At 40.0% G+C, this 27,189-nt stretch overlaps 1 protein-coding gene across 1 annotated transcript in view; it reads right to left on the bottom strand.

Annotated features, from left to right (window-relative positions):
• The window catches only part of tgfbr3 (transforming growth factor, beta receptor III), a 75,366-nt gene extending 54,931 nt beyond the window's left edge, over window positions 1-20,435 (bottom strand). The window contains exons 1-2 of the mRNA XM_085773540.1: window positions 20,176-20,435; window positions 14,925-15,107 (exon numbers count right to left, since the gene is read on the bottom strand). Of these exons, the coding sequence (XP_085629666.1) occupies window positions 14,925-14,985 (61 nt within the window). The 5' untranslated portion in view covers window positions 14,986-15,107; window positions 20,176-20,435. The remainder of the gene's footprint in view (window positions 1-14,924; window positions 15,108-20,175) is intronic.
• Window positions 20,436-27,189: the final 6,754 nt, after the last annotated feature.

Here is a 27,189-nt window from a genome sequence, read left to right as displayed (position 1 = left end):
CAGATATGGGTCTCTTAATGGGAACTGTAACTGAGGAGGGGAAAATAGTGAACCTGCTGCTGAAAAGATGCAGCTAAAGCCTTTCAAAGAAAGCTGAGATAGAAGTGATAATCAAAATACAGCACAGTGTTCAAAAGAGCTGAGTTTTCAAGGAATAAAGATTCAGAATTGGTTTGATTCCTCAGTTGACGTTCCAGCCTTTCTTCTTTATGACATGAGTGTATAACGCCATGCATAATGGACTAAGCTTCTTGCTCCCTGATGTTTCCCGTTAATTCACTAACTTCATTACAAATGTAAGATTTAGTCACACTTTTTTTTATCATATAACACAGAATATTGCTAATGTTGTTGATTTGTGCCAATATTTCGCTGTGTGAACTGCATCAGAGTGTCAGGAATGTGCTCACCAGCCAGTCACAATATGTGGAATCAACTGAAGAATCTAACTCTGTGTGAAACACTGCACCATTTTATTAGAAATACAGCAAAGTGGAAGTGTGTGGAAGTAGAAGTGTGTGTGGCTTTTGAGGTTATAGGAGATAGCAATGGGTTATTGGATTGGTTATGCCAAAAGCACTCTACCATGAATCATGGGGCATTTAAGTAGGCCTACAACCCATTTTAAACTGAGCACCTGTTGTAGTTTTTTATGCTGCTAAAACATCAAAAAAGACAAGTGGGGCAAGTCTTGAATGCACTAGTGTCACATGCTTTTAAATGAAAGTTTGATTACCTCACCATAGAGGTGATGGTTTAACCTGTATTTTTCTTTGTTTGTCAGCAGGATTGCACAAAAAGTACGTTACCAATCAGTACTCACCTTGGTGGCAGGATGGAGCATGTATTCCAGAGAAGAAATTACCTTTTAGTGCCAACTCATAAAAGTTTAACAGACAGTGCGAACGATCGTTTATGACATTTTAACTCTGGTATGCATCAGTTACTGTAAAGCCTTTTCTTTCGTTTTCTCCTACTACACACCTCTTCACGCAGTTCAGTGTCAATTTCTTTAACTTAGCCTTTTTGGGGGGTTAACAACAACAAACACATGGTGGTCTTCTAGAAACTTTGGATGTGACATTTTTGGATATAACACCACATGAATTTATTTTCTGTTATTATTTTTATAACTACCTAAAATGTATTTAGGCTCGCCTGTGAAGTAAAATTAGTAAATCAAAATTAAAGAGGGAGAGACTGCAAAAATACTTTTAGGTACTTGGCAGGCTACTGTTGCACTGTAACCCACTTTGTGATTTAAGCACTAATATCTCTTTCAGATGTTCTTTCCAATCCAACAGATTGTCAGTCCAGACTATTAAAGCATGCAAGAAAATGAAGGTGATCAGAAGTTCTTTCATTTTCACACCTCAGAGACCACAGAGAGGAAGACACCAATCACTGTACAAACCGACATAATGCAGTCGTCTGATTTTCGTCTTGACGGTTCTTGACAATGATCTGTCTGAAGAACCAAAACCTGTCACGCATATAAAAATAATTGCAAAAACATCAGGGAAACGGGAGAATTGCGACAATTTTGGAACAAAAAGTCTTTCTAAAAATTGAGAAGGCCTACATGTATAACAGAAACAATGCTGTAATCAGTTTGTAATGCTTCAAAGTCTGTGTTTGTACTTTGGACTGAATAGTGTATATCAATGAACGCTTATATTTTGAAGTGAATACCTCACTGGCTGATGTCATACTACCAAAGGTTTTATATTAGGTAATGTTTGATTACACTACCAACAGAATGGATTCAGTGGTCTCAGTATCACATACTGTATTAGAGTTGGAGCTGTTTTGCTTGGCCTATGAAATGCTATGACTAAAATATTGCCAATCACAAATTCTTGAAGCCCGAAGTTGACGTCCTCCATTGCAATTTTTTTATCTGATCAATAGTCCAGACTAACATTCTCCAGTTCAATACCACAAAAGACCAACACCACATTTTAAGAGCTACGTAGAACTGTATGGGGAAAATCTCTTTCAGCTGTAAAGTTACCTGAAACTTTTAGTTGGTGATTATTTTTCTTTTGACTGACCGACAAAATCATAATTTCAGATGTTGACAGATGTATCATTCATAGTGTATCATCAAAGCATCTGTGACCTTCTGTTTAAACTAGAGTGAACATATTTTTATTCAGGGCATTGAATTGAAAAGAGAGCTGTGTGTCTTCAAACTTCAGTTTGAGCGAGTACATAAAAGGACCCCAACTGCTTGGTGCATTTATCAATAGACTCCTCTCATATCTTAGTAGAGATAAGTGCCTCTGTTTCCAGAGAATGCACTTTGTTGCTTTCCACACAGTGGCACTGAGCCAAGGTTTGGGTACAGGAAGTGATGTCAGTCTGTGTGCCAGTTAGGGACAAATCTGATATTCCCACAAAGCCATTTCCGAAGATAAACAAACAGAACCTTCCCCCTGTGTGTGTGTGTGTGTGTGTGTGTGTGTGTGTGTGTATACACATCCTCACATGTCAAGTTCCCAGTATCCTCTAGCAAGCGGGCTGATTAAGTTTCTTCAAATGCATAAGAAAGTCAAAGCAGTGAGGATAACTTCACAGATGTCAACACCTGCCTCATAAAAGCAATGCTATGATGCCCTTCATGAGAAAAACAAGACAATAATGAACCTTAATGCATGTACAATACATTTCTCCAATAATGCAAAGATACAATAAGGCCAATTTAATTACAATAGATACAAAGAAGCTCAGAAGGGCCTCTTTGTTTCAAATATCTGCTCCCTATCAAAGATATCCCAGTTCCCATATGAACCACAGGATTAAATGAATCCTGTGGTCTTTTAACTGCAGGGCATGATTCCCATGAACCATGAACCACGCAAACCAGTTTAGGGAACGTAATATTCTGCCCGCTTTTGTTTTCCTAAGGGGATTTGGACTAAAGAATCACTAGCTGTGCAGTGTTGACATTAGCGCAGCCCACTCACCCCTGAACCTTGAGCCACTACTACAGGAAGTGAGCAAAGCCTTTCATAAGGGTAGTGTAAGTTCACTTCATTGGTCCGCCTATGAAAAGGATTTATCTCTGGACTGTAAAATTGGAGGCATAAGAGAAGGAAGTTGGAATGGGATGAAGGGAGGAGGGCAGGAGTGAGACCGAACGCCATTAGGGAAGTCGTAAACTCTCCCATCAAAGTGTGAAATCTCAAGTCAGATATCCCCACAAACCTGCCTGTAACTTAATCACCCAAACACTCTCCAGTGGTAGATTCATCAACTGTAATCTTGTCAGCTGGCACACAATTGAAAAAACAGTAAAAAGAAAGAGGTTTCAATAGATTCTAGTCTGTTTATGTGGGAGCAAAAAACACAAGTGCAGATATGCGCAGGCAAAGCCTAAGTATGTTAACAGGTGTTCAGACAATAAATTATAGTCATTTTAAAAGCTTCAGCAACAGCAAAGGCACAGAATACAAAGGAAAAATGCATCTCTCATTTACAAAGGCATTAGTTTTGGGCACAGTAGAGGAAAAAGTCAATGGCTTTTCCTGCATTTACTGTATATACGTACAAATCTATAAAACAATCAATGCTTTATAACAACATAACAAAAACAAGATTATCCATATATAGCTTAAAAGGTCAGTTTTCCATTTTCTTTTTTTTTTCCCCAATAAAAAGCTGAGGAGTAAGAAGTATAGTTTTTTCAACTCTGAGAAGCATAGCATTGTCTTACTCTTTCCCACCAAGAGGATAAGATCGGTATTTTGTTGCCTGAGAGGCAAAACCCAGAATAAATGAACATTGATTAACTCTGATCTCATCTTATCTGGATGGCTGGACAGAAAGATGAAACTGTCTAAAGAGATCGCAGTAAACTGAAATTATAAAACATTTCCTGTGGTTTCACACATCATGGCAATAGGTTCACCTGTAAATGACTGATCTTAAACACTATCAAACAGCTTCATTTGACAATGATAGAGTAAGTTCATGTATTTCTGTACAATGAAAGGTGTGGAACAAAAACACTTTTCTCTTACAGACAGTGAGTCTGGTTATTATTCATCAGCCCTGACAGATGGAGTGGGCACCTGTTGTTAAGCCATCAGCATTAGGAAAAAAAAAAAGTACATGGCCAATTACAAGCAGCAAATGAACCCAGAGGCGAGATGGAAGTGGGTACATTCCTCTCTACCTCTAAATGCAGACATACAGTAAATCAGTGGGGCTTTGAAGAGATGGATGACAAGGCTTATTCCCAGAGGAACATAGGAGCCACTGTGTAAAGTGAGACAGCTGGGAGAGACCGAGAATGTGTGCATATTTACTGGCCGGGCTATACCAATGTATGTCTTCACTGATGGGTGCTGACATATGCTGTCTGGACCTATAATATCAAAGAACAAAAAAGTTGTCAACACAGTCACCAAAGAAGAATTGACTGTTTGTGCATCTAGAAGTAGTTAAAACCAACGAATATTTGCACAAACTGGTATCACTAACCTAAATCAGATGTGGCCAACTAATGTAAAACATGGATTATTATTCTTTATGACGAGTGAAGGCTTGATTGGCAATGGCAGTATGAAATGCTGCAGTGGTGCCAACTGTGTACTGGCATCATTATAACAGTGTGTTGTCGAAGCTCTCCAGCAGACATGTCTTTAGTGAGATATCATAAAGTGGAGTGCATCAGCCATCAGCTCATCCGGCACACTGCAGTTAGTACTTGTAGTACCCGAGCAGAACCGCCCCTCCTAAATAAACAAGCCAACGTCTCTCCTGCTGCTTCAAGGGCGTATCACTCATCAATCACAGATGCCTGCGAAGAAAAGTTACTGACAGCAGCTTGGTGGGTGTTTGAGAGCAACCAACTAATCCACATTCACAAAAATGCAAACTCAGTGGGGGAGGCAGGGATGGACGCCTGAAGGGCATTTGTCTTGTCCCTCTTGATATCAGCCTCATTTCATTTCAGGCTGGATTATCTGCCTTGCCAGATCTCCTCAATATAAACTATTTCATATGAACAGTGGTATAAAAAATCACATGGGAAGGGTAGTGAACAGTACATTCAGTTGGAAACGTGAAAAATCTTTAAATGACTGTCTTTATGTCAGGACAAGAACAGTTGTGATTGTTGCTATAGCTAACTTTCAAGATTATGTCACATGTTGTAGCAAGTGAAAGTTGAAAGTTGAATGGTATTATGGTCAGGTTTCTCTGCTGCTGCTGCTGCTGCTGCTGCTGAATATGGTTTCAGATGTGGTGGGAGTGGTGGTGATGATGATGGTGGCAATTTCAAAGATATTTAATCTTCTGTTGTGTTTATAAGAGGATCAATTTATACATTTTATTCTGACTGTTTCATATTTTTGGTGTCTTCTGATTCTTGTTTTTTATCGTTTTTGTGTTCTGTTATATTGTTTGTTGTTATGTTGTTGTGACTTTGGGCTGTCAAAAGTGATGTATGAATATACAATTATTATTAGGGCCGCGGGCAATCGCACCGGGCACTGGTCCCAACAGCTATGAAATAGCTGCAGGGACCAGTGCCCGGGCGAAGCCCGGGCACTACTGTTATTGTGTGGATTTTTTCCTAGTTAGTGTGACTGCTGAAGCAGTCACACTATTGTTCTTCTGTTTGGCCATTTTCTTCCGCCTTTTTACGGTCTTCTTCTAGTCCTTCATACTTTGTGCTATTTCAACAATTCATATATCAAAACGTGCAGCTTTTTTTGAACTTTATCGGCATTACTTTTCTCTTTTTAACTATTTATACTTTTTAAAATATTTAACTTTTTTCACAAAAATCTCACATTCATCAAAGTCTCAACCTCTCTTCTTCACAACACCACTGTAGTGTAGGGGGTAGGGTAACTGCTTGCCAACCCTAAGGTCACTGGTTAGAATCCACGGGAAGAACTCTGTTATGTTATGTTGAATTCTGCTCTCCTCCCCCGCCTTCAATTGGTTACAGGTGTTTGTTATCTCCTTGATTACTCATACCAGTTTGCAGCACATCATCACATTACAATGAATGACAACAGTTTTAGAAAGCAGTGTGCTCTCTGTAGCCGAGTGGCAGAGTAAAGGTTTAATGATCATATGGTCATGGGTTCGATTTCCTGCCTCAGTCTTTTCACTTCATTGCTTGACTTTTGATTCCAATTATTCAGCCTGTCATTGGACAGTCTTTGATTCCTCATAGAGTATAAAGCTCATGTAACTCAGGTTCTCTGGGGCCATATGGTTAGTGTGTTAGGTGTTGTGCTATTTCAACAATTCATATATCAAAACGTGCAGCTTTTTTTGAACTTTATCGGCATTACTTTTCTCTTTTTAACTATTTATACTTTTTCAAATATTTAACTTTTTCTGCAAATTAAACTCTAGACAAATTATTTTCTCCAGTTTTGTAGCCACACTTGTCTTCTGGCTAAAATTCTGGTCAAAAATGCAAAGAGACTTAGATAATAATTTTAAATATTTTTTAAATGCAGCCAGGGAGCTCTCTGCTCTCATTCAGCCCAATGCTGAGAAATTCTCCACAACTCTGTCTGAAACATGGCTTATGTCTGTGCTCTCTGTGGCGAAGTGGCAGAGTAAAGGTTTATTGATCATGAGGTCATGGTTCGATTACTTACTTTTTTTTTTAAGCAGAAGCCAGTGATCCTCTTATCAAAGGTTTTCTTTACCCCCTCACATACTGTCTCTGTCTGTAGCCTAGTGGTTAGCTTGCTGGTCTGGAGAACCTGAAGGTTACTGGTTCAAATCTTGCCTCAACAACAATTATAGTGCAATTATTTTCCCAGTCGTCCTCTGTTGACTTCTGATAACTTGCTTCATGTTGAAACTGCTGCTCTCAGCCTGAAATTCACAGAAATTTTCATTCTAAGTCATTCAAGCTTGACTCTCAAGCTTTCTTGATGTTGACAGTGTAGATCATTAACAGACAACAGTCTCTGCAACTATGTGTGCACCGTGGCCTAGAGGCAGAGTGGAAGTCTAATGACCATGAGGTTGTGGGTTCGATTCCAACCTTGGTCAAACATTTGTATGGTGATCACTGCTTGCACTATTTGCTAATTCTGCAACAGCGTTCAGTTGCTATCAGCAGTCACAAACACATTTCCATTCTTGGAAATGCTTTTTCTAGTTATTTTTCCACTTCTGGCCAACTTTCGGTTCGCTACTAGTCCTGCAACTCGAAGAGTTGCAGGACAAATTATATATCAAAATGTGCGTCCTGATCGGGATCGGTGTGCTATTACTTTTCTCAACAGTGTACGAATTATTCGCGACGTAAGTCGCGATTTACTGCGCAAAAATTTTTGCATGTAAGATCAATGGGACGGGCGGGAAAAAAAGAGCGAAAAAGACCAATCATTGGAGTTTAAACAAAAGTCTACTGCTCAGGCATACTTTCACCTAGAGACTCCATTTAAACTTTAAACAGTAGACACAAGTCTTGTGTATTGTCGTATTACTCCACTTTTGATAGGTCATATAGTTTTTGATCAATCCCCTGATCAATGACCATGATCATTTTTGGAGAAATTATGAGATTATAATGGGTGTGTATTGGACAGAATGTTCGTGTCAGAGTGCGTGACATCATCGGGTTAGAGTGGGAGAGAGTGAAGAAACATTCTGTATTTTTTCTGGATAAACTGTGACCACGGCCACAATTTACACTCTACAGACATAATTTTTTCAGAATTTGTAAGACAAACTTGTTATCTCTCATGTCATGTGCTCAAAATATCAGAGAGACTTACAGAATTGACAGAATCAGCCTCTGAGTGCGGCCACGTCTGTCCCTGCTCCTCATTGAGTCCAATACAAATATTTTCTGTTTTCTGAGAGGAGCAGAACGGCCTGATGTTTTAAAACTGCCCAGCGTCGCCAAAATATTTACTGTAGAAACACCAAATCGTACCGAAATTTTCAGTAATTCCTTAGAGCAACGTTGATCTGTGTTTTGTTCTGATAGGAGTTACCGTTTTCTCATTGCAAGGCCCTAATTGTGAGACCGGTTGAGAGGCAGAAAATGGCTGTTTTTCTCCACGTTTCTGTCTGTCTCAGCCTGCGGGGGCCCCTATCGCCGTGGTAACCTCTTTGATCCTCAGGCCAGAGCTCGTTAACTCATAAAACAATCCACCTGGCGCTCGTTTAAAATGTTTATAAACACAGACACAGCTAAATCAGACTGACACAGGATGCAGCTACTAACTAACTATGTGACAAGTCAGTCACACACACACACACACAGACTCTAGAGCCAGCTTCATGTGATTACAGTCACACACACACACACACACACACACAAACACACACACACACACACCTTCATGTGATTAAAAACACAGTTAACGTGCAACAGAATTTAAACTTAAACCATGATTTCATCTGGTTTTAAAGTTAAACCTTGTTGGTGTCACACACACACACACACACACACACACACACACACACACACACACACACACACACACACACACACACACACACACACACACACACACAGGTAACCTAATGTGGTTACAGCTCCTCCATATCAGTGCTTATAGAAAGATGATCATGTGTCTGTCTGATCAGCTCTGTCTTGACCTTAAGATCGTGGGTTTGATTCCCATGTTGACAGAGATGGCAAAATCGGCAGTAGCCCCGCGGCCCATTCAAAATTTCCCGAGAGGAAATTTTCTAGTTATTATTATAATTATAAATATTCCTAGTACTGAACTGAGGCCAGGGACGCTACAGTGACTTATTGTTGCAAAATAGCATTATGAAATGGGGCGTGCTGCATCTAGCTAATTTATTTTGACACTAAACTCATTATCATTGTTTACTTTTCTGAGTAAGCAATTGTTAATGCTAACATTAGCTACACAGTAATAGAAAAGAGCATCACTAGGCCGATTACTGTTCCTACCAGCTGCAGATGATCAATGTTTGTTTGATTTTGCTTGATTGTGCTGGTGGAAGAGCAAAAAAGAAACTCTCTATACTGTCTGATTGGTCAAAGGAGGTTGGAAAGCATCACTATATACACTACTATAATATACTAATAGAGTGTTTTTCAACCATGGGGTCGGGACCCCACGTGGGGTCGCCTAGAATTCAAATGGGGTCGCCTGAAATGTCTAGTAATTGATAAAAAAAGACTGATAAAAATAATTTTTTCAAGTAATTATTATTCTTTTTAAAAGTATGATTAAAAACAACACAGACAATGTTAAACAACTGTATTCTATACTTTCACTATATAAATATAAATCGAGGTCAAATAAAATGCAACGTATAAAATCTAAGCTGGCGCATCTTGATTAACGGGGCTTGCCAGAAATTTGTGATGTCAAAATGGGGTCACGAGCCAAAAAAGGTTGGGAACCACTGTATATCACTATATATCATTTTTGATGTTTAAAAAAGTTAAGTAAGTTAGCACATACCACTACAGTTTTCAAGTCTAATGCTAAGCCAACTGCAGAATAAGTCAAACCTATAAGTTCTTCGTATAATAGTTTTAGTGCGGGGTTAGGATTTTGTTAAATCTATAATACCAAGCACATTCTTTCTTCAACATCAATCAAATAGCAACCAATGAAAAAATGATGTCTTTGTTCCTGTGATATTTTACAGAAACATCATCACTCAGACTCGATAACAGGGTTCTTTGAGAAGCAGCAGGTTGCCATCAACAGAAAGCAAAGAGTGAAACAATGCTGGGCCTTTGTGCCAGTGTGTGAGCCCTGTGTGAGCGAGTCAGAGAGGTGGGAAAGGGCAAAGCCGAGAGCAGTTTCAAACCAGTTGGAAAGGGCTACATTCCACTGGGCTTCAGTTCAGACGGGGCAAAGAAGAAAAATGACTTGTCAAATGCCATTCTGTCTTATATATCAATATACAGTACAGAGAGGATGAGGGGAGGACGGCCTCTTAACTAGACTGTTGACAAATGGAAAGAGTGTGATGAATAAAAGGGTGAGTGAACGGTTAACAGACAACAAGTCATCTATGACTACTGCTTCATTTGATTTATATTTTATTTCTACAGTAACCAAGCAAATCCTGTCTCGATTACACATCAGAAATCAAAATTTGAAAAACAAATGGAAAACAAAAGTATTTCCAATTGTGTGTGTTTGTGATCTGAGGCAAATATCAGGTTCACAGAAGGGCCCGCTGTCATTTTTTGGACAGACACTCCTGTTTTCCAAAGAACCTTTCCAAAATTAGGACATGGTCTTTCAGCAGGACTCATCTGGTGGAAATGGACTGGGGAAGGTGAGGCCCCAAGAGGGGCTGGTCTGACGAAAGACACCACCTGGAAACCTTCACCCGGCATCCCATATTATTTTGCAGATAAAGAGTCCTCCACTCCAAAATTGGCACCTTTACAAAAGTGATTAGGCAACGAAAGTTCTTTTAAACTAACACTGGTCATCATGGTTGGGAAATATAAACGACTGCACACCTCAGCCATTACAACATGAGAGCGGGGCATATTTATTCTTGCTGCTTTTAAAGGTTAAGTGAAGAGAGGGAGTGTTTATCATTATTCTCTATTTCTTCAATGAAGTCACACTCCACATTTACTCTAACTCTTCCAAGCTCCAGTGGCTTCTTCTTTTCTTTTCCATTTTTTTTCCTTTTTCTTTTTTACGCGGCTGTGAAACACAATGGAAAACGCACAATCACCCCAGCTGTCTTTCATTACTGGCTCTGAACTAAATTATTTATACGCCTGCTTACTGGAACTATGGAGAGATAGAAAGGAAAGGGGGCTGGATTCAGTTTACTCCTGCAGATTTGCGTAAGCATCCTCTTAAGGGGCGGCTGACATGAAATGACGAACCTGAGCATAAAATACGAGACACGAGACCGAGGCTGCTGAGGTTCATTCAAGTGCTCCTGGTTGAGGGGGCGTATGTAAAGAAGTAGAGGGAGAAAAATATCAAAGCCCGTGAGTAAGATTTACTTAAATCAGTATGTAAATACTCCGCAATTCAATTTCGACACGGCTTTTCATTAAAGTGGGTAATACTAGGGTGACCTCTGTTTAATAAGCAAGAGATATAAACGGACAGAATGGTTGCCTCCTCCTTGACAGCCCTGTTAAGATAAAGGTTTCACTATGGGGGGAGAGCAGACCTGTAATTAGACACACTCAAGGATTCCCGTTGCTATGTAAACATCCCAACCGCTCTGCCTAACAGCACACTGCCTCTGTGCTGCGCTGTTCCAGCTCCTCTCATGAATCACAGGGCAACATCTGCTTTAGCGTGCTGGAAGGGACTCTGTTGGTTTGGCACACTGTGCGTGTGTGGAGTGTGTCGATTTGGACCAGACGACCCACGCCTGCGCCGGCCTCTCTCCTCCCCCTGGCTATCCCACCTCTCAGATTACAGCGGTTGCACAATGCATTTTGGCAGTCCCCCCTCCTGCTGGCCCTAAGAACACATTTTGGATATAGAGACAAACCTTTTGCTCAACTGTGGGGGGAAAAAAAACATCACAACCACTTTTGGCAGCATAGTGACTCTTGTCTGCCAAGAGTATACAAAAATGCAGACAGAGAGAGAGAGTTTAGTTTACTGTAAAGACATTTAAACGTCCTTAAGTCAAACATATGGACTGTAGTGTGCACAGCTCTATTCCTTTTTCCAGTTATTGTTTTGCCTCACAATCCCAGTGTAAATGAACGTAGCCTACTTCTTCGATGAATAGCTGAGGACAGATTTGCTCTAATTGCTTCATCACTCATCAAGCTGCCCCATACGTAAAAACCAGGAAAGGCTATAAGAGCAGGGTGAAAGTTCTGCTGCACTCAATAATACTGGTGTATTTTTCAGCGAGCGATGCCCGGCGTTGTGCCTCCAGGATAACCAGCATCCTGCCGGAGCTGTTTCTGGCAAGTGCCTCAAATTAATATCTTGGCAGCGCTCCTACAGGACTCTATTTCACTGCAAAACCCAAAGTCAGTCCAAAGTTCCACTATATATCCTTCATTAAATAACTATTTTGGCAAGTTGAGGAGACACGACCACAAAATAGTAGTAGGGATATGGAGGAAAAAAAAGTGATAAACACCAAAATGAAGAGTGAAGCAGCAGAGCAGAGAGCTGAAATATGGACGTCAAGGTGCTCTCAGTCTGACTTTTAAGAGTTATGATGGGAGGCCCAGATCCTGGGTTGCATTACACTGAGAGAAAACTCATTGCAGACTAATCTAAACATTACGTAAGAGCACTCCTGACAAGTTTAGAGGGCAGATGTGACTGTTTACACAGATGCTGTGTGATGATAGAAATAGACAGAAAAGGAGAGAGGTGGAAGATAGACAGATGTAGAAAAAAAAATTGTTTCGCCAATAACAGAGTTGGTAAATAAGTTGATTTGGACAAAAATATGTGAAGGTCTTGTGGCCTTGAATATTTTGAATAAACGGCCCGCATTTTACCTGTTCAGAAATTCTTTGGATAAGTCAAGAGCATCTGAAGATTTGTCCATAAATCACAGGCTGCCAGTGCACTTTGGAGGAAAGGGCATTTGGTTGTCTAACTGTAAATATCTGTCCCTTGTGACACAGTACAACAATGCCTCGTGCCGTACGAGGAAGAATTTAGAGGAAAACTTGATACGTGACTTCATTGTGTTGGAGATCCTGGCATTGTGGGAGAAATTATGTTTGCTCTACCCACAGCACATACTGACTACACTGCTATTGTTTGAGTAAAAGTCAGCTCTCTGGAGTGCGGTTCAAGTCTCCAGAGAATGGAGAAGAACTTTTGAAATAATAACCTATGGCGGCAATCAGGCTGAAAAGCATGAAAAACATGAACCGCACTTTTTTTGCTGCGCTAGTTATGTAGCACGCCTCCTACTGGGTAATCATTCCTGGGCTACCACAGAAAAACAATACGGGATGTTGCAGATTAGAGCTGGAGCGGGTTCAAATCCAAAGTTGTACGTTGTAAAAAAAACCCCAGTCTCTGTAAACACAACATGTAACAATGATGAAAAATAGAGGAGGAATGTACGACAGATTCTCAGAGAGGGTCCTGTCGGATTCAAGCCAACTTGGCATTTTTGTCATCAACTGTGGGGCTGAGTGTCAGGCTTAGGTCAGTAAATCCAACATTTTGGTTGAGTCCCCTAGGAACAAAAAACACTGTTGAATTTTGATGCCTACATGGACTTTACAATAGTGACAGTTCCCCTGTATGCACATACAGTAGTAACTAGCTCCACAACTTCAGGCTCCATTCACTTTTAGTCAGTACAAATATGACTATCTGACAACTTCAGCACAAAAAAGTACAAAATCAATACTTTTACTGAAAACTTACAAAAGAATACATATTTTATTGAGTATGACAATGTCGTAGTTGTTCATATATTATATCCAACAGGTGCTAACCCTGAGCAGTTGCCAAAACTTTGGTCAGGGACTGAAATGTCACAACAGCAATTGGAGGGATTAAAATGAAATTTGGCAAAGACATTACTGGCCCCCAGTGGGTGAATCCTAATGATAGCAATTAACTTTTCCTCCTCCGCTCTAATGAGATTGACATTTATGGTTTTGAGTATAATGTGTCCAAAATTGTCAGATGAATATCTAAACTTTGGCAGATGGTTTGGACTCAACCCTTGCTGGTTTATTAACCTTTCTGGGGCGACAGACAGGCCAAAGTCACTGTATCCAGTGAAATTTCTCTACGTCAGTGAATTGACCAGGAGTAATTTCATACTGACATTTGTGGTTCCACATGGATGTAATCTAATGACTTTGGTGGTCCCCTTGACATTTCCATGTAGGTTCATGGTTGAAGGTAAAAAATTTGTCATGACGTCTGCCAACATTCCTGTTCGCCTAAAGATGAACTCTTGTAATGTTTTTCCTCTAGTGATATTCTAATCAGTCGCACTAGTTCTTCCTTGTTTATTTGTATTTCTCATTTAATGCTTATCACCAAATGGTAGCATGCTTACACGCTTAAGATACTGAAATGGCATGATCTCCATAATGTGATAAATATAAGCATACCAGTATTGTCATTGTGGTTACATTACTGTGCAGGTGTTGGCATACATCTCAGTGTGCATACAGTTTCACACTGCAAACTCCTACCCACATCCTCTGTGAGTGGCAAAGACCTACAACTCCAAACCCTATAGATCAACACTAATATGCATTTTTATGAGAATATTTTATAGTAAATGACTCAATGTAAAAAGAATAAGAAACATATATAAGAACAAACGTTAATATATAATATTTAGAAGTGATCTAAAAAGAAATGCATCCAGAGACAATGAAAGCAATCTTAAGGCCACAGAGGTGACTGTAAGTGGTAAGCTGTCTCAGATAGAAATTTCAGCATTCACTCAGTTGTTCATATTGACATGGACTCTAAAAGGTCATATGCAACATGCACTTTCATAAAAAGTGAGATAAGGTCCATAGGGTAAGTTGAGGCAGTATGCGACATCACCCAGAGCCTTATGTGAATTTGATATGATATAGTGATGCATCCACTTCTGTGGCTGTTTACTAGGTAATCTTCCCTCTCTCTGTCTTCAGTTTAACGGCTGTGAATTATTGAGTGTTTGGCAGTATCTGAGTATCATTCCAATCAATCTGACAGATACGCGTAGGCCTACTGAGTCTTTGTGTTCTGAGATTGAACCTGTCAGCGCTTTCTTAAAGGTAAATCCCCCTTACTCACAGCTCTGACAAGCACTGCCTAGAAAGGCATGCTGGGAAAAAGAGTGGAAAATCCCTGCGTATGGGCCACAAGCCTCAGTGCGTGGTCACAGTGTCATTCGAATGGGTACAATGTTGTCTCAAAAGTGACTACTTCAAACAACAGTCGGGCAACGGCATTATTTTTAGATCATCTGCACACGGCGGAGTGAGTAAAACTTACCTGCAGATGCCAGGCAACATATTGCAAGAAGCAGCACAGGAATAGGGGATCTGTGAGGCATGTTGTTATTATCCCGCAGCTTCCAGTGTGAGGAAGGTAAAGGTGAACAGGCCTTTCTCCTGCTTTCCACAAGGATTTCCCTCTCTATGAAGCGGCCTACAGGAAGTCGGCTTCCAGCTCCAGCTGCAAAGTGAACAAAAGTACAGAAAGTATGTTATGTTTGAGCATGGACAAACAGCAGGGAACTGGGCTCTGGTTAATATACTCTGTGTGCATGATGAGATGAGACAAGAGCAGGAGCAGTTTAGAGACCAGGGGTTTAATCCGGGAGGGTTAATTGGGGGGGGGGGGGGGGGTCGTTAATGCTTCAAAGGACCATGGCGTGCACACACATGCACCTTTCCAGTGCCCACAGCTGATCAGAGTGTGGTGTGGTATGGCTGACTGACTCGCTGGGTGCTAAACACTTAGGAACGTGCCACAGGTTATTAACACACTTTAACTGAGAGCGTCAGGGAGCGCTGGATGCTTCCAGTGGGGTCTTGAGTAATCAGCTTATAGAATCACCAAGCTAATCAGCATGAATGCTCCCTGAAGCTTTCATTTTAGTAATCCAAACACAAACACTGACGGCTATCACAGCACGGACGGCCACCGGTTCTACACACATACAGAGTTTATCCTCACCAACAACAAAATAATAGGCAAGGCAATTTGATTTCTATATCGTCTTTCAGATACAAGCCAATTCAGATAGCTGTTAGCTTTGTCTGCCCTGTCACCCACCAGAAGGAAAGATGGCTAACACTAACTAGAATCTTCCTTTCTATCACGTGGAGGAAACATAACAATGGAAGGGGCTGGCATGAAGGAAAAGTTCAATCCACCTAGGCTAACTACCCTCCATTTCTGCTTAAATATCTTTCCGACATTATGTTTCATGCTGAAAAATGGAAGAATGTCTTGTCTCAACATTTGTAGGCTACGGCATATATATAGCTATTACACGCTCCACTTAGTGGTGGCCTACACCACGGAAGTTGTCACTGTATATCTCCTAGCAACACCTTCCCTCGCATATCAGTCACCTGCTGCCATGGGGAAAACCCACTCAGAGGCTTTTTTCCATATACTATAACTACAAATAGCATTATACTGTAGTTTGTGTAGCCTTACACATTTTGAATAGTACAGTTGCAGCTATAAAGAAATGGCTACACTGACTCGATTGTTCAATTAATTGTTTAATGTTGCTTTTTTTTTCATTCGTTTTTTATATATATATAATTTTGCAACAATAAATCAATCTACACTGGACTTTTTGGGCCAATATGATGCCAACAGTCATTGTTCTACACAAGTCTACTGTTTTACAATAAGATTACAAGATGCAAGACATAAAATTATAGATTAGATACTGTAAGGTCTTAGTGACATACTGTGGTCTAGAGATGTCATGAGAACCATATCTGTCACTGCCAAATTTCTGCTGGAACTAGTTTTTCTACAACACCATTGGTAACAGCTAACATAGATGTGGCAAGTACTTGAAATGTGATTCTTTTGAGAATGACCAGGACAATATAATAACCTAAGATGCTTTCTAGCCTGACATTAAACTCAAATAAAAGAAGGGAGGCACAGTAAACATTAACAACAGCAATCACTACTAGGTATAGACAGCAAGATGCCAGTATGCAATTTAATATGATTACATTATTATGTTTAAATGTTCATATCCTGAAATGTGCTAGTAAATGCTGCAGCTGTCACTAACCCTAACCCTAACACCACACAACAGTGACAAGCATGACCTTCTTTATATTAACATACAGTAACCACAGCTCATAATAGAACCTGTTGCTAACAGCACACTACCATCATCACTGTTAAGTCTGTCAAAGTAAACTCAAAACTTATCAGTGAATATTTTTCACACCAGTTACCTAATCAGTTAATTTTAACTACTGCTTTCACACTTGTAATGTAAATGTTCTGTACAGTGAAAAAAGATATGCCGATAGGTATGTATATGTATTTCTTTGTTACCACACCTCAAAAAGCTTTCAGAGAAAGAGGGGGAAAAAAATCTGATGAAAGTTAACACAACAATAGCATCATAGGAGTGAGTCATGGGTATCAGACAAGAGTTTGAGCACTTTCACAACTTCAGAGCAGATAAGAAACACATACTTTAGCTTTTATAACACTCTGACTGGTATTAAAACAAACTGTTAATTTATGGCCTGTAGATTCCAAAATATCGCAATACTGTGTTTTTCAACGGGTGATTTAGGTTTAAAACTGCCAACATTTTTATTCAGGTGTATCAATTTTTCACAGTGTTTTCTCCTTTAATTCTAGATGGTTATCACTGACGTTCTGCTGCCACAATCAAAACATCTTTAAGACAGATGCGGTTCACAGGCAATGCTATGCAAACTGCTTCTCTGAGTGATACGTGATACTTTGCGACAACAAAAACTGTAACCGTACCTCTAATGTCAGAGCCATGTGTTGGAGGTGCTGTGACAGGAATTGCATATGTTCACAGTTTAAAGGCTGCCACTGTGACTTGTGAAGAACCACGTGGAAGAAACAGATGTGCACCTATGTGACTCATGCAGAGAGTGCATGGGAAGTGATGCACAGAGCACTAAAGGTGCATCGCTCTACAGTGCAAGCAGCTTGCACATGCAGGACAAAAGAGCCTTTCACTGGAGTGGCAGCTGCTGGGGCTGGAAAGTCATTTTGCAAGGATCATGACAAATATTACACTTTCAGCTACTGAGGGAGAGTCAGCGCCCTCTATTTGATGTATGACCCTCTTTGACATTCATCTCCTTCGCTGACTAATTGAAGGTAAACTGTTCAGTAAAACACAGACCACAGCAAAGGAAGGTGACTTTCAGGTCAAGTGAATCAGAAGGCAGTTCTTCTGAAGCATATCAGGCAGCAACAACGCTGAGATTGAGATTTAAGATAATAATGAAGCTGATGGGAAACACATAGGCTACATATTCTAAGATTTACCAAGAGACTTTTCAAACTTGTTTTGGATTGAGTGTGATGGTTTCTCCTAAAAAAAAAAAAAAGCCTGGTGCCACGGTCCTGGTTTTGTTGCTGCAACAACTCAAATCACCTCATGTGACTTCTCTTCAACCCTGACCGTCTAAGCCGAGCAACTATTCACCCAAAGAAGATCTGGAAAGTACATCAGAGCATGTAGACCCCCAGACTGAACGCACTGCACATTACTGAAACCAAGCTGCATTCTTGTGGTCACTTCAGTGTTAAAGGCCTGGCTTGTATCTATGTCATCACATATGCATGCAGTGCATTTACTTGTTGTCATATCCAGAGGACATATTCTAACGTTTCCATGATCACAAAGCCGTAAGTGAAGGGAGCAGCAACACACACAAAAAAGAAAAAAAGGCAGAGGGAGGGTCAGTGTTACAAACAGCGTCATGTGGTGTATGAGTAAGATGTAAAGACTTACTAATCTGACACCAGAGTGCTTCATACAGTAAGTCATCTAGATACTCACGGGTCAGATGAACAGAGCCTCTTTCAGTGTGAATGCGCACCGGCTCAAGCTGGCAAACCACCAAACTTCTCACCCCCTCGCTCACAAAAGTGCAGCTCTGAATGACTGATTACAAAGTCATTCTCATAGTTGTATTTCTCACGGAGCTGCAGAGCCTGACCACACACACCATTCAGCAGCAACGCAGCAACACCTTCAGGTTCTGATGTGCTGCAAAACACCCGGGACCGTGATCAGATCCTAACACTTATGCATGTTGTGGTGGTGGTGTGCACATTCATGCTTTTAAAGTGTAAAAAAAACAGTTTGTTGTCATCATAGTGCTGTAAGTGCAAAAGTTGAAGGCAATCTTTAGATTCTTGAAGATGTTTCGCCTCTCATCCAAAAGGTTTCTTCAGTTCTTAAGACAAGTGTGGGGAAACTCAGGTATTTAACCCCGAGTGGGGACAGACACCAACGTCCTCGTAAATCTAAAGAAGTCCAGTTGTTTTCAACTTAAGCACTTAACAATGACAATGACCTGGATGACTCAAAGAACCTTCACGGTCATAGTCATAGTGCTGCATGTTTTCTAACTTCACACACCCGGGTGAATAGTACATCAACTGTCATACTATAATTAAGCATCAATATGATATCCAACATTTAAAGCTAAAAACATTACATGACTGATTTGTTACTTGATCTTGTTAGGCATGTTTTAGGCAAATAAAAAAAGACCAAACTGATGGGACAAAACAACCAATTTCTAGACATCTATAAGAAACAGTGATGGGTGTTTTTGCATTATTCTTTTAATATTTCATAGACAAAGCAATGAATTGATAAATCGAGAGATGGGCTAATTGTCAAATCAACTATCAACTCACAGTCAAATCAATGGGTCGCTGCAGCTCTCAATTGATCAAAGTGATGGCTGTTAAATGTCTGGGCATGCCCCGACACATTAGTGAAACTTTCAATCAATGTGTGGTAAACTGATGTGTAGTTTTATACAACAGTGTGCAGATTTATTGTCAGATAATGGACCGATATCACAGATAGCAAAACAATAATCTGTCTGTTATTCTAATGAATCACATCTCCTCTCTGCTGTTTACACAACTATTACCCACCAACCGCGTCCTGTCACAACATCACTGACTAACAATCAAAACACACAGATGTTCATCAGTCAGAAACAGCCAATCTGAGCCAGAAAACAATGGTGTGGTGCCTATAACTTAGCCTAATAGTTTTTTTTATTGTAAATTTTTTTTTTTTTTTTAATCCCGCATCCTTGTCTCTCCACTGTCTGTCACGTTTCATCCCACAGGAGCGCCTGTAACTCGCCCGTGGGTGAGACGAGACGGTACACACGGTGTCGTAGCCTACAGCTGAAGGAGTCTCCGTTAGCAGGAGACCCTCTCTGTTTCTGTTTTTCATATTTAACTCCCTTTGTTTTATAAAAACATGGCGTGGACAGGAGGAGCGGCCGATAGCTGGCGGCTCGTAGCCTATACTGTAGCTCCAAGGAGAGGAAGGACAGCAGCATGTCAACAGCCCGACAAGCAGATGTTCAGCCGGATTTATGGGCGGTTAAGTAAACACTATACTGGAAAAAAAACTATACTTACCATACTGACATGGTAGTATGACAAGAAATACCCTTCTAGAAAATGAGATAACTGGTTATTCGCCGTAGAAAGCGAGCGGACGTACCATGCAGAGTCTCCCGAATATGTTGAGTAAAAACTTGGTGGAAGTTTGAAGGCGCTCCAGCAGATGCGGATATCAGAGTCGTTCTTCTCTCGGTTGGACATTCACAGCTTCCCGTTGGTCCGGAGTTGGGGGAAAAAAACAGTCGTGGACGAAGTTGACGTGACTGTTTACCAAAACTGTGGTTAAACAACAACCTCCCTCTCTCTCTCTGAAAGTTTTTAGCAGTTCACTACTATCTATCTCCCCTTTTACTGAGGGCTCCATGGAGGGGCGGGGCTTGGAGGGAGGAGGCTGAGTCGCGCCAGAGATGGGGCCGCTGCAGAGCTTCCCAAAGCGGGGTGCAAGGGCTCCACAGGAGTCCCCCCCCTCCCTGCAGCAGAGTCAGGAGGTCCTTGCGCTTACTTTCTCTTTCTTAAATCAGTTTTAGTCCAAGTGTTAGATTGCATCACAGTGTGGTGAAATTTGTCAACTCCCAGTCCCCGTTAACACTGCAGTCAGACAGGTGTGCAGTTCTTATTAGTTTTCTATTGGATTGCTACAAGCCAGGCTTATCACATGAGGGCCCAATGGCCCATGGAGTGATGCTATCTATATGAGGGGCCAGGATCATGCCAGATAACTGAAATGTCTGGCTAAGTTAGAGTCCTGGTACCAATCACTCAAATGAATGGTGATGTAGACCTACCTAGCAGGAGGAGGACTCAGTAATTTCTAATGGAAGATGTTTGTGTTATTAACCATGGGTAGAGATTTGAAGGTCTTTTTTGATTGACTTGATGGCAGTGCTCCTTGATGCATATTGGTGCATACTGGACTACTCTTATAGTTGACAGTTGTTACTTTGCAAATTCAGACAAAACCAATTACAGTACCTAACCTATATTTAATTAGGCTATATGACACTTTAGATTCAATCTAAGGTTGATGCAAATATTGTAGGCCTAAAGGTTAACCATAAGTTATGGTTAACCTGTAGGCCTACAATATTTGCATCAACCTTATAGACCACATTAATGCACAATGGTATAAAAATAGTGTGCAGTATAGACTAGTATAATAAAGGTAGACATAATGCATGGAGAGTTATCTCAGTTTTGCTTGAATCTGGAACAGAAAACCTTTACACACAATGTAGATGTAATTACAGTATTTGTTTGTATTTAAACATATGATCTGAATACTTCTTGTAACTGCCTTCCTGTGTTATGTGTGAAATCAACTGCTTGCTGAAGAACTATTTATGTTAACACTTAAAGCCTGAAAGGCGTAGGTTGGGGTCTGATCCTGCGAACAATAGACGAGTGTCAGGGCAGCCAGTCTCAGTCACAGCGAAGATACAAACAGACAACAAAAATACACACCCATGTTAACCTGCAGGAAATTAATAGTCTCCGGTTCTCTTATATGTCCTAACCTAGATGTCTGAGGAGTGGGGGAGGAAACCAGAGCAGCTGCCTGGTGGTTTTGAGCTCAGGTTGTCATTGATGTGACAAAAAAACAAAAGCTGCTATGAGAAACTGTACACAGTATTTTGTAGTATTTTATTTTGAATATATCATGCTTATAGACTGTCTGCGGTATGAGTTGCATGTTTGACTTTATGTGCTGAGGTCAGACACAGATATGCAGAACTGCACCTTATCCTTGACCATCAGTATTGTGAGTGCAGACTGGTTTCATTGCACTATTTTTGACATGTAACCTTTGGGTTTCCAAGGAATACCTGATTTAATGGAAGATAAATACTGTATTTTACTGTAATTCATCAGTATCATCAATGCATAAATATTGCATATGGGTATATACATTATTAATTGATTAGTATAACATTTGTATTTGTTTGTTTATGGAATAATTGTTCAGTTGTCCATATTTGGTTGTTCTGTTTGTGGTAATGGGATAACTTATTCAAATATGCAGTGACAGGAACTAAAACAGGGAAGACACATGAAAAGGTAGTTTTGATTCTTCTGATCTATGTGATGTAAGTGATTGCCTTTGGAGTGTGAGAGGAAGTGTACATGAGGGTGACACACAGGAGCCATTGTTGTGATGTCTAATGATAGAGCATGGATGTTTAGTATTTTACTACTACAAGGTTCCAGGAAACAACAAGACAGAATCGAAAATCAGAAAATCAGAACGGCCTTCATTGTCAATGAACAAGGATGTACGACGAAAATGTGGGTGCCGGTGCACCTCTGCATGGTAAAATGTTTAAAAAAAACAAAAAACATAAGCAATAAATAGCATACATACATGATATTTAATAATAGTTTTAAAAAAATATATACATATATTGCACATAATGAGATAGATAGATGGTAGCCGAGGTCCTTGTGCACACCTATAGGACCTTGAAGGTGGAGACCCTCTCTACCCTGCCTGTCCCCATTGATATGGAGAGGGGCATGGTTCTGCACGGTGTCGTCTGAAGTCCATGCATGATCAGTTCTTTTGTTTTGCTGGTGTTCAGAGACAGGCTGTTAGCAGAGCACCGCGCAGACAGCTTCACAAAAGAAAATAATTGACCATTATGAATAAAATGTATGGTTTTCATGTGAGACTTAGATAACAGCACACTGCAGGAATGACGTCCATTCAGAACTATTTCTCGATTGCTAAGACACGTTTCTTGAAAGCTGCTCACCTTTTCTCTAAACTGTGAACACAAACCCCAATTTTCAAGCTACATTCACAAAACCTCAGACTCTTCTTGCAAAACCAAACTTTCACCTCAAAACAGTTTAATCTGTTCTAAAAACACTACTGAGCAGTCACTAAACACTACATAGAAAAATAGAAAACACAATGCTCAGGAAATGAAGCTGTAGAAATAAATGTTTATCGTTCACTGTAGGCTAAATGCATGTTGCAAAACAAAAAACCTGTGCATTTAGCACTTCTCTCCTTCCCTTTCTTTCACCTTCCTCCTTCCCTCCCCACGTCCATTTCGTCCCCTTTTCCTTCCTTCTTCTTTTTTCTTCCCAGTTCATCCCTCCTTCCCTCCCTCATCCTCCCTTCCTTCATTCTGTTGTCTCTCATCTTCTCCTCTTCCTCTCCTCCTCTTCTCCCTCCATAAATGCATGTTGCAAAACAAAAAACCTGTGCATTTAGCACTTGTATATAGTACTGTAGAAAAAAAAACACAAAAAAAAACACAGAAAGCCTGTGCATTTTACACGTAGCACTTGTACAGTACAAAAACAAACAGAAATCTTGTGCATTTAGCACTTGTATGCAGTAAGCCTACATAAAAAATAAAGTAAAAAAAAAAAAAATACTACTGTAATAAAAATGAGAAGTGCATACAGTAACTCAGCCACAGCATCATTTCTCTGTTCTGTACTGGGTCAGGCCACAGGACTTCACCCTCAACTGGCTTATGTTCCCTCACATCATTAGCCACAAGTGTGAACAATTTTGAGTTGTTGTGTTCAACCGGTGAAACTTGTGCTTTAGTTGTGTTTGACTTTTGCCACTTGTGCTCAGCATTATGCAACACAGGTGCATCACAATGAAAATGTGTTGGTAAGATGTGTCTAAACAGGTGAAAAGTGCTTATGATTTTGCCAAAAGAGTGACTGATTCAATCAGTGGGTTCAGGCAACTGAGAATTTGCAATACAATAAAATGACTGTAAATAAAGGTCAACCAATAAACTGATGGTTGGGTTATTTTATTATTTCAGTGTGTGGGCAATGTTGTGCCCAAGCTTACATTAATTGATTAGAAGCTTTGGATCAAATCCATGTTTTGTTACAATAATTTCATTTAAACATCAAAAAGTGCACTCAACCTCGTACGTGACATAAATGTGATTTTATGCAAAGAGGAGTAGGTAGTAGGAGATTGAGCTTCTCATTGTGATCATAATCTCACAAGACCAGATGTTAGGTAAATCACAACAAACATCAATTACATATTTGGTGTGTCAGCCATTCCCACATTTAAATCTTTGTCGGCTTCTTACATTAGGATGTAAAATATTTTTTACAGCTCTCAGAAGACGTTTTTGTCACATCCTTTTATTTCACCACCCCACAGCCCCCAGTCACAAGCACTAAACTGTGCGCGGAATGATTTCTGTGTGTGAAATTTCTCGTACCCCCGCTCAACAAACACTGCATTGCTTTGCTGTGATATCAGACTTCCATGCAGTGCAAAGGAGATGCTGTGTGACTGGGTACAACATAAATGTCAACATCGTGATTTACCACTAATGAGATGGCACCTGTGAAAAGAGGGAAGGAAACTTTTGTTGTGGAAAACACACAAAAACACACTGATGTGCAGCTTTTGAGAGTTGACAAGGAAACGCTCAAAGGGATCACATTATTTTACATCTCATACATATGCATGTCTCCAATAAAGTGTTCCACTTTGTTTATTTACACTGTGTTAGGGTTGTGAATACAGCTGAGATGAAGGGGAATAGAAAGCGTAACAGTGCATCAAAAAATGTGTGCAATCTGAAGCATCGTCACATTGCATCAATGTATCTTGAGTTGGGTTTCTATTGACCCAGTTGATTGCACTAGTTGTCAAGTCCAACCATGCTGTCAGAGATAGCATGCTACTATCACTGCAAACACCACCAAGTGTTATTGTGTAGCCTATAATAACAAATTATCTCAGTATTAGATTTTTTCGGGGGCAATAAATATGCTTAATATATAGGGAATTGTGTTACATATTGTTTTTGCTATATCTATGTCGTTTCATCTAATAGTTATTGTCATTGGAATTACCTAGAGTTGCATGCATTAACTACTTATAGACAATTATTTGTTTTTGGGCACTGTTTTCTATTTTTATTGGTTGATAACATCCTCAGATATATGAATCAGTGTATTGTCTATATACCCTACATAAAGAATTACCTTGAATAAATTCATTCAAACTTAGAAACTGCAATGTGATTGTAGCTGTTTAAAGGTAGATGCACTGTTGTTCAATTTGCACGGCCAGTTCTATACAGCATATCACTTTAATTTTATTTGAATGGCACATGTCAAAGCTATAGAGATACCATTAAGGTGTTTGACATAAGGCATGTCCTGTAAATGGATTCAATGCACAGAGAGGAAGAGAAGAGAACTCTAAGTAGAATCAAATGTGAGTGAAATTAGAGCACAATTTCACAGTGTTTTATTGGGTGATGCACCGGTGGAAATGTCTCACTACAAAGTGACAAGAATAACAGACAAAAAAAAAAAAAAAGTCAAGGAATTCATGTTAGACTAACAGTTACACTGCTACAAGAGTCTTTAATTAAAACAGGGTGAGCAGGGAGTGCAACTGTCAAAAAGAAAATGCATAAAGCCACACAACATCTAATGATAAAACAGCCAAGCTTATCTGGAGGTAAGAAACACAGTTAACACCAGTACGGAAATGCTGCCACCAGATTGTTTCGAGTTGTTGTGCCGCTCCACGCACTTGTCTTCGTTTATAGCTTTGACAGTTGATCTTAGTGTGGTGCACTAGTTAAAAATGAGTAGATGCTGACACAATTGAATTGTTGTAATCATCCACTGTGTTGTATATTATCTACAGTATAATTTCATGGAGTTTCTTTACTCTCAAAGGGACTGGTGTGATTTATTCTTAGAACTAAAGTTAAGAAAGACAGGTAAATTAGACAGACCCTCACCATGACTGCGAGTAAACATGAGCAGACATTGTACAGCCAATGGAGTGAGGTAATCAAATACTACAAGAACCAGGATTCTTGATGCCTGCTACATGTACGTAGTGTAACAGAATTCTTCAGATTACACATGTTATGTTTATTTTGCATCGACTCAGGTTGTAGTGATCTGTTTGAATGAATAGAAGAGCTCCTCATCACTGTGGGATTCCCCCCTTTGCTTTGTCTCTCTTCCAGTAATGTCTTTGGGACACTCAAAATATTTGATTTGGGCAGGGATTGTTTTTGGACTGCTGCTGACTTGAGTTGCAGGGAGTTATCAGATGGACAAACCAAGGAGGGATCCACTACCTCATACTTTCGCGAAAGCATAAAGGCCATAGAAAAAGGCAAACCCATGTAATGATAAAACTTTATTCCAGCTGGCTCTTGGTATCACAACCGTGACTTCAAATGGTCCAGGACAGTTTCTCATATGTTCTCACTTTGACATCAAATACCTACCAGTAGCAGGAAAGACAAGATGATTTTCATTGTAGTGCAGTGTGGGTTTTTTTTTTTTTTTTTGTAATACTGGGTTTTATGTCCTAAACCATTGCAGAAACACATCTGAGTTCTATCTAAATGTGGGCTTTTCTCTTATTTCATTTAAAAGCCAAACCACATGCCACTGCACCACTCCAAACATCCTTAATTATCAGACTCTCCATCTGTTAACAACATATGGGGCATATTATACATTAACTACATAGGTGAAAAGCTAGTTAATAGCAATATGTTACCCCTGTTTAATGTGAGTTTCAATAGAGAAAGTCAACCTTGAAAGTAAGTTTGTACTAGTCTGGCTAGTCCCTGTCAGCACCTCTCCTGCCTACCCTCAATACTGTATGTACACTCAAGTTTAGACTCTCAAGTGCTTTCCTGTTCACTGTACAGCAAGAGTGCCCGCAAATTCACAATTCAGCATTTTATGCTTCCAGTAAACTGAATGATAAAATTGGAAGACATCCATCCCAAACAACCCACGCCCAGTGTAATGCAATCATCTGCTAAACACAAATATGTGGTTTCTGTTGCCCTCTTATGGATGATTTTGATCAAGGCTACTCAGACAGATAAGCCCATTGCACATTTCTAGTTTCACCTTCCTCACTTTAGAGTTCAGACGATCAAAAAAATTCACATGATCTTGTATTAGTTGTGGTGGAAATGCCGATGTCACTGTGTAAAAAGGTCCTGTCTTCAAAAGTAAAAGTAAAGACAAATTAGCAGACACGTGTAGCCTACAAAATGGAAGAAAGTGACCCCAGGGATTTTTTTCATTATCAAATAGCCTATATAATTATTTGACTAATTATGAC

Source organism: Trachurus japonicus, chromosome 4 (genome assembly GCF_045865225.1).
Source record: "Trachurus japonicus isolate A0001 chromosome 4, Traja_1.0".
NCBI classification, from domain to species: Eukaryota; Metazoa; Chordata; class Actinopteri; order Carangiformes; family Carangidae; genus Trachurus; species Trachurus japonicus.
This window is presented reverse-complemented; position numbering and strand designations above follow the sequence as displayed.